The 13,904-nt window shown below is 35.9% G+C and overlaps 1 protein-coding gene across 1 annotated transcript in view; it reads left to right on the top strand.

The window, feature by feature from the left end:
• Nucleotides 1-338: 338 nt before the first annotated feature.
• l(1)G0289 (lethal (1) G0289) overlaps nt 339-13,904 on the top strand; it is a gene marked incomplete in the record, with an annotated part of 37,669 nt that continues 24,103 nt past the window's right edge. The window contains 2 exon segments of the mRNA XM_070145152.1: nt 339-738; nt 10,459-10,598. Coding sequence (XP_070001253.1) covers nt 654-738; nt 10,459-10,598 — 225 coding nt within the window.

The following is a 13,904-nucleotide window of genomic DNA, read 5'->3' as shown; positions in this document are numbered from 1 at the left end:
GTTGCGGGGGAAGGAGAGAGAAAGAGGCTATTGTCCAAGGAATTCTCACCCCGGGGTAAAGGAATAAGCCTCGGTGTATATGTATGTTCACTCGCACTTCAAATTTTTCCAAGCTAGTTTAGTTCACTCGCGCGTTCCGAAAGTTGATGAGTTATTTCCTGCAACGGTGACGGCGCTGAGGTACTTCACCCAATAGATCCTTCCTGTTAGGATGCACCTATCTCGTCCTCTCCCCCTTATCCCTTGCTCAGTCCCTCTGCCATGGAAGATAACGCCCGAGTGAAGTGTGTGTGAGCTTTCCTACATGGGTCTTCGCTTCTATCTCCTTGTTTTACTGTGGCGTTGGTCAATATGCCTCCCCGGTGAAAGGCTAAGAGAAATATCTGTCGATGAATAATAATATTCGCATTCAGGAGAGAAATGCATATTTCATGATAGCCCACAGGAGAAGTCCTGTGAAATTTGCGATTATTCGTGCCATGCCTTACGGATGACGAGACAACGACAGCTTAAAATTAAAAGGGACACAAAGCCACGGGTACTGAGGCAGGACGAAGCCACGCTTTCGGACGGCGCGCGTCGAAGCCGAGGCCAACGACGACCGGATCGCGTCACGACTTGAGACAACGCGTGACGTCAGTGCCTGAGTGAACATGGCGGCGCGGGGGTTCAGTGTGGTGGTGTTCCTCGGAATTATAGCCTTTTCTTTATTAAATTCGTCGAGTGCGCACAAAAATGGTGAGTAAATGAGTCCCTTACTATCCGATATACGCGCGGGAGGGAGCGAAAAGAGGCCGAGAGCCGCGGAAGTGCAGGTAAATGTGTGTGGAATGACGAGTGCGTTGTTTTGAGTGTATTAGAGTTGGAGTGTAACTACTACCTGTTGGTGAGTGTCTGTCTGTCCAGTAAGAAGCCACACCTTTTATCCCATCGGAGGGGCCCTTTTCACCCACCTCTTTGGCCGGGGGAGGACTTGTTTAGCCTCCCAGGTGAAGGATTTATTCAAAAGAGGTGCTGAATGCAGGCCGATTTTTCCTTTACCTTTCCATGGCCTGAGGCAAAAGGTGCGAATGAGGGAAGAATATTTCATTTTTCTCTCCTTTTCTCTATCCTCCTCGCCTTGCGTTTGGCTTTTTTTTTTCTCTTTCCTTTTATCTGCCTTTTTGGTGTTCCTTTTCTCATGTTTATTGTAGAGGTAGTTTTGTGAGAGAATGTTACTTTATTTAGGAAATTTTGTTTTTTGTTTTGTGTGTTGGGATGACATCTTTCTTATTCATTTAGGAAATAAATGTAGGGTTTTATATAAATGCTGAAGTTGTAATTCATTCTGATTCATTTTACCCTTTACCGCATAGGTTTATGGTGTTGTAAGTTATGTAATGTTACAAAATTATAGACCTTTAGTCTTCTTCATAATATGATATATTTGGTTATAGTTATATCATTTATATTTAAAAAATGGGAATAATTTTAGTTCCACTTCGCCATTAGTTAGAAAGAAAATTTTACCTTTGTACTTTGCTAGGGAATGAAAGGACTGAGAAATATTTGTGTAATATTACAGAAGTCTAGGTGTTTTGAAAAAATCTTGCCTGAATCCTTTCAAAAGCAAGAAGTCTTGTGCAATGGAAATTATGTTAAGTAAGTGTGGAGGTCTTAGAGTTTGGTAATGAACCATGAATTTTTGTATTAAAGAGTTGTGAAGATTAGGTTTAGATGTGTCAGAGTTGATGAAGGCTTTTGTGAGAGAATCCTTGTATAAAAAGAAAAAATAATGGTTATAAGATTAGGCATAAACTGGAGGAAGGATCCTCATAGCAAAATTGTTATTTATTATGGGAGACTAAATGTGTTTGTAGATGGATGTGCAAATGTAGTAAGCAAGAGATATTACAAGCAAATTACATAGTAAAAAATCATACAGATATATCTTTTAACCTAATGCTACTAGGAACATACAGTGCTCACCGTTGTTTAATTTTGTGAAATTTCTTTACTCTGAGATGACCCCACAAGTGCTCAGCCACCAGGGAGTCCATAAGTAGACCTACAAGGCCACTCCTAATTTCCTCTCTCCTTCAGGTTTTGGAATTTTTATTTCTAATGCTGTTAATATTGATACTGTTATCACTATTGGCATGATTATTATAATGTTAGGAACAATACTAGTATGAATATAAAACCAAAGAAAATATTTCCCATAATCAAGGAAAAAGGTAAACAGGAGGGATAGGTATGATTAGTAATTTAACTCCTTGGTGACTAAGCACTTGAAGAGCTAGCTATGCGTAAATACAATTAATAAACTAAACTCACAGTTGGCATGGCATGTGGGTATACACCATTTTTGTCAGTAGTGGGTTAAATATGATTCTATGCAAGAACATTCCAAAAGCCAAAGTTGTTTTATAAGTAGGACATAGGGACATGGGACAGTTGAAATAAAAAATTATAATATAGTTAATGATATAGTAATGATAATGGTAATAATATTATTTAAGATTATGAACTTCCTCTTCAAACTTGCATTATCTTTAGCTATATCTATAAAATACTTAAAAAGTAAAATATAATTGGTAAAAGTAAGTGATTTATAATTGAAGGGAGAGGATGAACCGCCCTGTGTGTGGTTTTCGCTAGCCATAAGTGGAAGACTGTGCATTGCGTATTTACGTTGCTGTGGTTTCTACAAGGTCAGAAGGAAATTGTTGGTGATAAGGTTTGTGGATTTGATTAATTACTTTTATTGAAGTTATCAGTGCACATTATTTATGGTTGTGTATTCCTATCTTTATTTGATATTTATTTATAAACAATGCAATACCTATTTTTGTCAGGATAATCATCTGTATTATTGTTGATTTTTAGCCATCTGTATTATGTAAATAAATAATATTACTGTGGTCATTTTATTGTGTAATATTGAGTTATTATTATTGTTATTATTATTATTATGATTATGATTATTATGATTATTATTATTATTATTATTATTATTATTATTATTATTATTATTATTATTATTATTATTATGATAGTGATAGTGATAATAGTGATAATAATTATGATTATTATCGTTATTGTTATCATTATTATTATTATTATCATCATCATTATTATTATTATATATACACATGTATATAAGTATTATTAATATCATTTATTATTATTATTATTTTTATTATTATTATTATCATTTTAATTAGAATAATGATTATTATTGTTATTGTTATTATTATTGTTTGGTTATTATTGATGTTATTGGTATTGTTATTATTGTTATTGTTATTATTATTAGTAGTAGTATCATTGTTATTATTAGTATTAGTACTAGTATTAGTATTATTAATATACAGTGATTATGATTATTATTTTTTTTATTATTCTTATTAGTAGTAATATTAGTGCTGTTATTATTTTCATTGTTATTGTTATTTTTATTATTATTGTTATCATCATTATATTCTTATTCTTATTCTTATTCTTCTTATTATTATTGTTATTATTATTTATGGTATGATTATTATTTTTATTGTTATTATTGTTACTATTATCATTTTCTGATGAAGATATATTTGAAATTGGTCAAATACATATTTTTTTATTGTGAAGAAATTTATTCTCATTCATAACTTTTTTACATTTGTCAAGATGAATATGGTTCGTTGTTGTTATTATTAGCTGTTATTAATATTCTTCTTTTTCTTCTTCTTTTTATTAGTATCATTATGAATTATTTTGTCATTTTTTTATTATTATTGTTATTATTTTTATTTTTATTACTTTTACTGTTATTATTTTTGTTATTATTAGCAAAGTTATTGTTATTATCATACATGTTATCACTATCGTGGTTATTATTGATATTGACAAATATTTTGACTACTACTTAATGCTATTTATATTGTAACAGTTTTGACATTTAGTTCTGAGTATTATTTTTGGTAGTAATATGATGTTATTACAATAATATTTTTCTTGTTGTAACTGCTATTGTTTTTGTCATGTTAGTGTTATGTATAGTATTTTTTTCATTATTTAGTCAGTGTTGGTAATGTTACTGTTTACATGATTTTTGTTAATAATGATATTGTTATTTTGTTGATTGTTAGTATTGTTATTGATATTATCCTTGCTATCATTGTTATCCTCAAACTTATCCTTATCATAGTAGTAGTAGTTGTAGTATAGTAGTTTAGTAGTAGTTTAGTATTATTATTATTATTATAGTAGTAGTAGTAGTATAGTATTGTTTTTATTATTATAGTAGTAGTAGTAATAGTAGTTTTTATAGCTATTGATGTTAACTTTTACATTATGATTTTGTATATTTGATATATTTCTTTATTATTAGGTTATTGTTGATGTTGATGTTGTTATTACTATTATTTTTATTATCATTATTAGTGTCATTATTCCCATTTTGACTATTGTTGTTTGTGTTATCTTTATCATTGTTGTTATTGTTATTATCAGTATTATTGTTACTGTCATCATTATTGTTGTCATATTACAACATGTACTTGTACATAGGAGATGAACATGGGCAGCCACCTTTGAAGGTAGATGCGCTTAGGGTTATGTTTTTCTCTTCCATTGAGTAGTTATGCTGAGCAAGTCTCATGACAAGTATCTGCCTTTCTAATAATAACTCAGCACTTGAGGCTTGTCAGTTATTAAGGCAAGGTAGCTATCAGACCAGCACTCTCTTAAATTTGATTGGTTGATAGAATCACTGTCTGTAACATGTTTTGAACTTGGTTCTTTTCAGAATCCACCATATATATACAAATTACATTATATTCTCCTCTTGGTAAAAAAGTAGAGTTTTAGTTTCTTGAATAGTTCCCGGGTAGTTTGGGTTTTTATATTTATAGTCATTTTGGTAAAAGTTTTTGGATTAAATCTTGATTTATTATTATTATTTTTTTTTCCATTTGTTGCTTGTATTGTAGTTTAGAAAGAACCATAAAGGTAAACAGTTTATTCAGTTTCTTTTTTTTCTTCTTTTTTATAGTAAAAAAAAAAAAAGAAAGAAAAAAAAAAACTTCTGCACAGAGTCTCAGCAACCTCATTTACTTTTGTTCTCTCATATGTTACACTGAGATAAGATTGTATATTCCAATGCTTCTTTTCCAGTATTCTTTACAAAACTGGTGACAGAGGCTTTTCCCATATCCCAGTCAGTGTCTCCTATAAGGACTGAGAAAAGCCTAGCACAGTAATAGGGCCTTGTGAGAATCACCAATTTTATCTTTGCTAAATAACTCTTGTATGCAATTGGCTTCAAGATGTTGAGTCCATTCGGAGAAACCTTAGAATTTCTGCAAGGCAATGAGGAAGTCAGCCTTGTCAGTGGCTTTTGCAAATTCCTGGTAAATAACCTCAACCTTTTTATTTTCTGCCTTTTTCCTAATGATCTCTATCATAACTTCAGACAAGATCTTCCTGAACAGGATATCATACTGGCCGGGGTTCAAAAAATTATTTTCTAGAATGTTAGGAATGTGAGTCGTTGGTCAACTTATTTTTTAGGAGCCCAGCTTCCTCCTTTTTTGAATGGGGATGATTTTTCATCTTTACAAAAAAAATTGAGAGTCTAGGGATCTTCTACATATTAATTTTAATGGGCTTGACAGGATTCTTCTGTTACATTGTTGTTGTCGTCATCGTCAACAGCAACATCAACATCGTCATCATCATTATCATCATCATCATCATCATCATCATCATCATCATCATCAACGTCATCATCATTGTTATCATTGTCATCTTTGTCATTTTTATTGTTATTGTTGTTATTTTTATTGTCATTGTTATTATTAGTATTACTTTTTGATGTTGCTGTTGTTATTTTTATTGTTTTTATGATTGTGGTTGTTAATGTTATTATTATAGTAGTTGTAGTAGTATTGTATTGTTTTATTATTATTAGCTGTAATGATTATTATCATTATCATTATCATTATCATTATTATTATTATTATTTTATAATAATGATAATACTAATGACGAAGACGACGAAGACGACGAAGCGACGAAGCGACGAAGACGACGAAGTGACGAAGACGACGAAGTGACGACGACGACGAAGTGACGACGACGACGAAGTGACGACGACGACGAAGTGACGACGACGACGAAGTGACGACGACGACGAAGTGACGACGAAGACGAAGACGAAGACGAAGACGACGAAGACGACGAAGACGACGAAGACGACGAAGACGACGAAGAAGACGAAGAAGACGAGGACGAGGACGAGGACGAGGACGAGGACGAGGACGAGGACAAGGACGAGGACGAGGACAAGGACGAGGACGAGGACAAGGACGAGGACAAGGACGAGGACAAGGACGAGGACGAGGACAAGGACGATGACAAGTACGATGACAAGGACGATGACGATGACAAGGACGATGACGATGACGATGACGATGACGATGACGATGACGATGACGATGACGATGACGATGATTATTATTATTATTATTATTATTATTATTATTATTATTATTGTCATTGTTCTTCATATTATTATTATTATTATTATTATTATTATTATTATTATTATTATTATTATTATTATTATTATTATTATTATTATTATTATTATTATTATCATCATTATTATTATTATTTTATTATTATTATTATTATTTTTTTTATTATTATTATTGTTATTATTATTGTTGTTATTACTATTTTTATTGATGTTTTATTATTATCATTGCTATTATTAGTAGTACTATTATTGTTATTCTTATTGCTATATTATGGTGGCAGGAATTATTTTGTTGTTGCTATTGTCTTTGTTATTATTGTTATTACTATTTTTATTATTTTTATTATTATCATCATCATTATTATTGTTATTATAGTAATTATTGTTATGATTATAATTATAACTAGAATAATGATTAATATAACTAGAATAAGGATTAATATTATAACTAGAATAATGATTAATATTACAATTAGAATAATGATTAATATTATTATCACAATCTTTATTATTATTATTAATATTATTTATTTTTTATTATTGATGTTATTATGAAAATTATTTTTATTTTATTTTTTGCCATTTTTGTTCTGTTTTCTTTGTTGATATTGCTTTTCTTATTTGCCTGATTTTTATCGTAATGGTTGTTAGTAATGTTATTAGTATTACTAGGATGATAATATTGAGGATAATTGTTTTTATTATTATTATTTTTATTACTAGTAGAAGTAATAGTAGTAATAGTTGTTGTAGTAATAGTAGTAGTTGTAGTAATAGTAGTAGTAGTATTAGCAGTAGTAATAGTAGCAGTAGTAATAGTAGCAGTAGTAATAGTAGCAGTAGTAGTAGTAGTAGTAGTAGTAGTAGTAGTAGTAGTAGTAGTAGTAGTAGTAGTAGTAGTAGTAGTAGTAGTAATAGCAGTAGTAATAGCAGTAGTAGTAGTAGTAGTAGTAGTAGTAGTAATAGTAGTAGTAGTAGTAATGGCAGTAGTAGTAGTAGCAGTAGTAGTAGTGTAGTAGTAGCAGAGTAGTAATAGCAGTAGTAGTAGTAGTAGTAATAGCAGTAGTAGTAGTAGCAGTAGTTGTAGTAGTAGTAGTAATAGTAGTAGTAGTAGTAGTAGTAGTAGTAGTAGTAAAAGTAGTAATAGTAGTAGTAGTAGTAATAGCAGTAGTAGTAGTAATAGCAATAGTAGTAGTGTAGTAGGAGCAGAATAGTAGTAGTATTAGTTGTAATAGTAGTAGTAGTTAATAGCAGTAGTAGTAGTAGTAAGAGTACTAGTAATAGTAGTAGTAGTAATAGCAGTAGTAGTAATAGTAGTAGTAGTAATAGCAGTAGTAGTAGAGTAGTAGTTGCAGTAGTAGTAGTAGTAGGAGTAGTAGTAATAGCAGTAGTGGTAGTGTAGTAGTAGTTGTAGTATTTACCTCTATCATTGATATCATAATCACAGGCACCACCATTACGTAGGGGATGGTCATTAGTCCGGGGTTTGCAGGGTGGCATGATATACATGCCTTGTCCACTGTAGTTTTAGTTTATTGATTGTATTTACACATGGATAGCTGTGCAAGCTCTGTAAGTGCTCAATCACCAAGAATTCAATTATTAGTCCTACATGTCTCATCTGTTTACCCTTTTCCTTAATTTTTTAAAAGATTCTTTTTTTATTATTTATTTTGATTAGTATTTTGATGAGATTATGATAATCATAATGTTGCTAATGATCATAACAGTATTGATATTAGCCCAATGCCAGAAAGGAGTTGATTGGTGCCCTCTCCTGGTTTGCCCCTTCTTAGAGTTTTGGCCCACCACACCCAAACTGTCAATGTTGATGCTGTTATTATTATTATAGACATTATTATTATTATAATGGGATCAACCTTGCACTTAGTAATGTAAGAGAGAAAAAGAAGACATTTCCAAAAGTCAAGCAAAAGGTAAACTGGTGAGATAGATAGCACCTGTAATTGCTCCCTGATGACCATTTACTAGTGGAGCTATCTTTCTGTAAAGACAATTAATAAACAAAGCTCGCAGTGAGCCTGGTGTGTACATGAGTGCTATCCCTGGTGTATTATTGCAATTATGTATTATTGTTATTATTATCATTATTATTATTGTTGTTGTTATTGTTATCATCATCATCAGCAGCAGCAGCAGCATCATTTTATTATTATTAGTTTTTGGTTGATATTGTTATTATTATTGTTATTGTTAGTTTGATTCATGTAAATCTTAAATCTTTAAATCTACTACTACTAATAATAATAATTAGTAGTAGTAGTAGATTTAAAGATTTAAGATTTAAATATTTAGTTTCAATTCAATTTGTTACAATGGATATTCTTTGCTGTGACACTGTCTGTTTTAATTTGCCTTCTGAATCTGCCCCTGTGTGCAAGGAATGGCCGGGGTTACCATTCACTGGTAGCGCACAGGATCGAATGCAGGTCAGCAAGATTGCAAGACCAGAACGTTCACCACTGCACTACACAGCACAGTAGTAGTAGTAGCAGTAGTAGTATTGTTATTGTTATTATTGTTATTATTATTACTATAGATATTACTTTAACAGCATTATGATCATTAATATTGTTTTTGATGTTAGTATTATAATCATCATCATTATTGCTATTATTAAAAATGTTTTGATTTTGCTATTCTTGTTGTAGTTATTATTATAATTATTGCTATTATTATTATTATTATTATTATTATTATTATTATTATTATTATTATTATTATTATTATTATTTTTATTATTTTTGTTGTTGTTATATATTGGTAAGGGAGTTTGAATCTTGCCAAGAGTCTTAAATTAAGAAGGTCACCCACTTTCGGTAATTGTAGCTTACAACCAGATCCGAAATCCTTTTAGCCTGTTAGGGGTTACATTAGTCTACATATAGAGTACTCTTAGAGGTTACAATTTTTTTTCTTCTTTTCTTTTATTTCTTTTCTTTTTTCTTTTTTCTTTTTCTTTTTCTTAGCCCAAACAATCCCAGATCAACCAAGAAATACACATTTAACCTTTAAAGTGATCAGCGCATCATTTTAAAATCCCCACGCCAGGTTGCCAGACCGGGAATTTCCCACCCCCACTGTGCCAGATCTTCTCCCTTCACTTTTGATGCGCTTCATACACTGTCCTCCAGCATATTTTACATGCAACCATTAGTTTATTATGTAAAATTGTATACATAAACTGAATAAACTTATTTTCAAAACAAAATCATACAAATAACATAAATACAAGGTGGTGGCATAGGGCCCCTCATGCTCATCATTATTGCTTCCCTTGCTCTCAGAATAACCTTCACTAAATATGTAACCCTTATCTTTATCACTATCATCTAAGGGGTCGTCACTATCAGAGTCCCCCTCATCCTCAGTTAATTCATAATCAAACCGTGAAAGCAATGAATGAGTGCTGGGTACATGCTAGGATTGGCAGCGTCTACCAACCATAACAATTAGGATAGCTCTGGCGGCAAGAGAGTACCCAGAATTCCCGCATTTTCTAGGGAAACAAGCCAGACACTCCCAGGAAACTAATTATTGCCCATGCAAGGCAAATAGTTAGTGCAAAAAACATATATTTGTAAAACATCATGTGACGTGAGAAACCTCTGGGCATACCCAACACAAGCACGTCACCTTCCAAGTCCTTTCAAGAGAGTTTGTGACATAAAAACAGAACCATTATCATTATTGCTATTATTGATGTTGCAGCAACTCCAACAATAAAAGCAACAGTAACACTAACAAAACAAAAACAACTATTAGGATGGTGAATTTTTTTTACTATTACTTAATACCCCAGCAAACACAACCATTTACCACTGTAGTAAAAAATGTCCAATTGCTGTTGATTTTACTAATTTCAGGTTAAATGACTAATCATTCAAGACTTTTTCGTAGCATTTATTCACATTTTCTCATTTCTTTTGTAGATGCCGATTATGAAAGATACGTGGTTCACAATGGAGACACAGAAGTGGTTGATGATTTGTCATCAATTCCTCTGGTGCGGTTAATACGAGATGCAGCCGATATTGATGGTCCAGAAATTGAAGACAAGATCAATGACATGGTCAGTGACTTTATATTCAGTTTTCTTTTTGTTTTATCTCGTGTGAATAATTCAGTTTTAACCCTTTGCTGCTGGGTTACGTCTGTATGTGATGTGGAGATCTCCATCTAAATGCAGTCCAAATTGCTTCGACATATACAGCAGTCACTAGCAGCATGGGGTTAATAGTGCTACATCAAAAAGGAACTAGGTTGATTGTGCATAGTAAAGAAAGTCTTATATTTTAATGTTGAATATATTTCAGTGATTTTTAAATTAATATTTCATGGAATACTCTCTTATTTAGTATTCTTGTTTTTTTTTTTTTTTTTTTTTGCTCTTCCTGTCCTGTGATATTCATTATAGTTTGTATTTCTTTGATTTTCATTTTGTTTTTTGTGATTATACCGATTGTTTTATCACCCTTACCATTATCATATTTGAAATCCTTGCTATCATGATCACCCTCCTTTTCTCTACAATTTAGTAAGTGATAGGTTTAGAAAAGTTCACCATGTTGAAGATTGAAAAAAGAGTAGAAGATATTAGTGAAGTTTCATCACCATCTGTATGTATGTATTGTACTTACCCACAGTCCTTTTTATGATAATTTTATTAGTATTGAGAGTTTATGGATACAGCACATTCATTTGAGGTTTCAGGGAATGAGAAGCTTGACACGCTTACATCATCAGTCACATTCTTGTCGCTCGTTGAATGTAGTGTATGTCTTTATCATAATGTTTACCTCATTATTCCTGTTTTTGTATTTTGTATCAGTGCAGTGGACGGCGTAAACAAAGCTATTTTCCCTGCTGTTTTATGGTTGTGCCATTAGTGGAATGGTTAGATAACTGGGAGGCCTGAATAGCACATATGTAGATGCTATGTGTAGTGGTGTTGGTGTTGGTGATCCCTATTCCAGCATGAACGTGGTGGTGGTGTAGTGTTGTAGGCATCAGGCGTAATGCACTCCTCTTGAAGATCATATTATTGCGCCCTGCTTTCGAAAGAATGCCCTCAAATGTGAAGAGAAAGGTAAATGTGTATATGTATTTGATACATACATATCTTTGTACATGTTAACTTAAATGTCTACACATACATATGCACATGTGAAGATTTATGCATACATACTTACATATGTACATATATTAAAGATGAATGATTACAACAGCAATACACACACAAACACAGACAGCTTAACTCTATATATGCTCACACTTTCATGCCTTCAGATGTCATTAAACCAACTACAGATTACACCTACAAGGGATATTAGGATTAAATTGCAGCCCTCACTCTCAACCCCAAAGATCTGGTTTAATCCCTTCTCATGATGTCCTCTTAATGCTATATGCTCAAATTTTCCCAAAGGTTGCATTTCCAGGATTAGTCCACACATGGTTTGTTTTTGGACTGTAACAGCTGTTGTCCCCCCCCCCCCCCCACACACACACACACTTCCAAAACCCCAGAATAATCTGAAATGATACCACATTTCTTTTGTATTAACAGCTTTGCTTTTATCCTTGACAGTACTACTCCTCCTCCATTTCCCCCTCCCGTACCCTCTCCCCCACCAATTCCCCCTCCCCCACCCTTTCCCCCTCCCTTTCCCCCTCCCCCACTCCTCCCCCTCCATTTCCCCCTCCCCCACCCTTTCCCCCTCCATTTCCCCCTCCCTTCATGTCCTCCTCCTCCTCCCCCTCCTCCCCTAACTGCTCCTCCTCCTCCCCTAACTGCTCCTCCTCCTCCCCTAGCTCCTTTTCCTCCTCCCCCCCTAGCTCTTCCTCCTCCCCTAGCTCCTTTTCCTCCTCCCCCCCTAGCTCTTCCTCCTCCCCTAGCTCCTCCTCCTCCTCCCCTAGCTCCTTTTCCTCCTCCCCCCCTAGCTCTTCCTCCCCCCCTAGCTCTTCCTCCTCCCCTAGCTCCTCCTCCTCCTCCCCTAGCTCCTTTTCCTCCTCCCCCCCTAGCTCTTCCTCCTCCCCTAGCTCCTCCTCCTCCTCCCCTACCTCCTTTTCCTCCTCCCCCCCTAGCTCTTCCTCCTCCCCTAGCTCCTCCTCCTCCTCCCCTAGCTCCTTTTCCTCCTCCCCCCCTAGCTCTTCCTCCTCCCCTAGCTCCTTTTCCTCCTCCCCCCCTAGCTCTTCCTCCTCCCCTAGCTCCTTTTCCTCCTCCTCCCCTAGCTCCTCCTCCTCCCCTAGTTCCTTTTCCTCCTCCTTCCCTAGCTCCTTTTCCTCCTCCTCCCCTAGCTCCTTTTCCTCCTCCCCCCCTAGCTCTTCCTCCTCCCCTAGCTCCTCCTCCTCCTCCCCTAGCTCCTTTTCCTCCTCCCCCCCTAGCTCTTCCTCCCCCCCTAGCTCTTCCTCCTCCCCTAGCTCCTCCTCCTCCTCCCCTAGCTCCTTTTCCTCCTCCCCCCCTAGCTCTTCCTCCTCCCCTAGCTCCTCCTCCTCCTCCCCTAGCTCCTTTTCCTCCTCCCCCCCTAGCTCTTCCTCCTCCCCTAGCTCCTCCTCCTCCTCCCCTAGCTCCTTTTCCTCCTCCCCCCCTAGCTCTTCCTCCTCCCCTAGCTCCTCCTCCTCCTCCCCTAGCTCCTTTTCCTCCTCCCCCCTAGCTCTTCCTCCTCCCCTAGCTCCTTTTCCTCCTCCCCCCCTAGCTCTTCCTCCTCCCCTAGCTCCTTTTCCTCCTCCTCCCCTAGCTCCTCCTCCTCCCCTAGTTCCTTTTCCTCCTCCTTCCCTAGCTCCTTTTCCTCCTCCTCCCCTAGCTCCTTTTCCTCCTCCCCCCCTAGCTCTTCCTCCTCCCCTAGCTCCTCCTCCTCCTCCCCTAGCTCCTTTTCCTCCTCCTCCCCTAGCTCCTTTTCCTCCTCCTCCCCTAGCTCCTCCTCCTCCCCTAGTTCCTTTTCCTCCTCCTTCCCTAGCTCCTTTTCCTCCTCCTTCCCTAGCTCCTTTTCCTCCTCCTTCCCTAGCTCCTTTTCCTCCTCCTCCCCTAGCTCCTTTTCCTCCTCCTCCCCTAGCTCCTTTTCCTCCTCCTCCCCTAGCTCCTTTTCCTCCTCCTCCCCTAGCTCCTTTTCCTCCTCCTCCCCTAGCTCCTTTTCCTCCTCCTCCTCCTCCTCCCCTAGCTCCTTTTCCTCCTCCTCCCCTAGCTCCTTTTCCTCCTCTTCCCCTAGCTCCTTTTCCTCCTCCTCCCCTAGCTCCTTTTCCTCCTCCTCCCCTAGCTCCTTTTCCTCCTCCTCCTCCTCCCCTAGCTCCTTTTCCTCCTCCTCCTCCTCCCCTAGCTCCTTTTCCTCCTCCTCCTCCTCCCCTATCTCCTTCTCCTCCCCTAGCTCCGTCTTCTCCT

Source organism: Penaeus vannamei, chromosome 33 (genome assembly GCF_042767895.1).
Source record: "Penaeus vannamei isolate JL-2024 chromosome 33, ASM4276789v1, whole genome shotgun sequence".
Lineage (NCBI taxonomy): Eukaryota > Metazoa > Arthropoda > Malacostraca > Decapoda > Penaeidae > Penaeus > Penaeus vannamei.
Note: the sequence above shows the minus strand (reverse complement) of the source record. Positions and strands in the feature narration are given on the sequence as shown.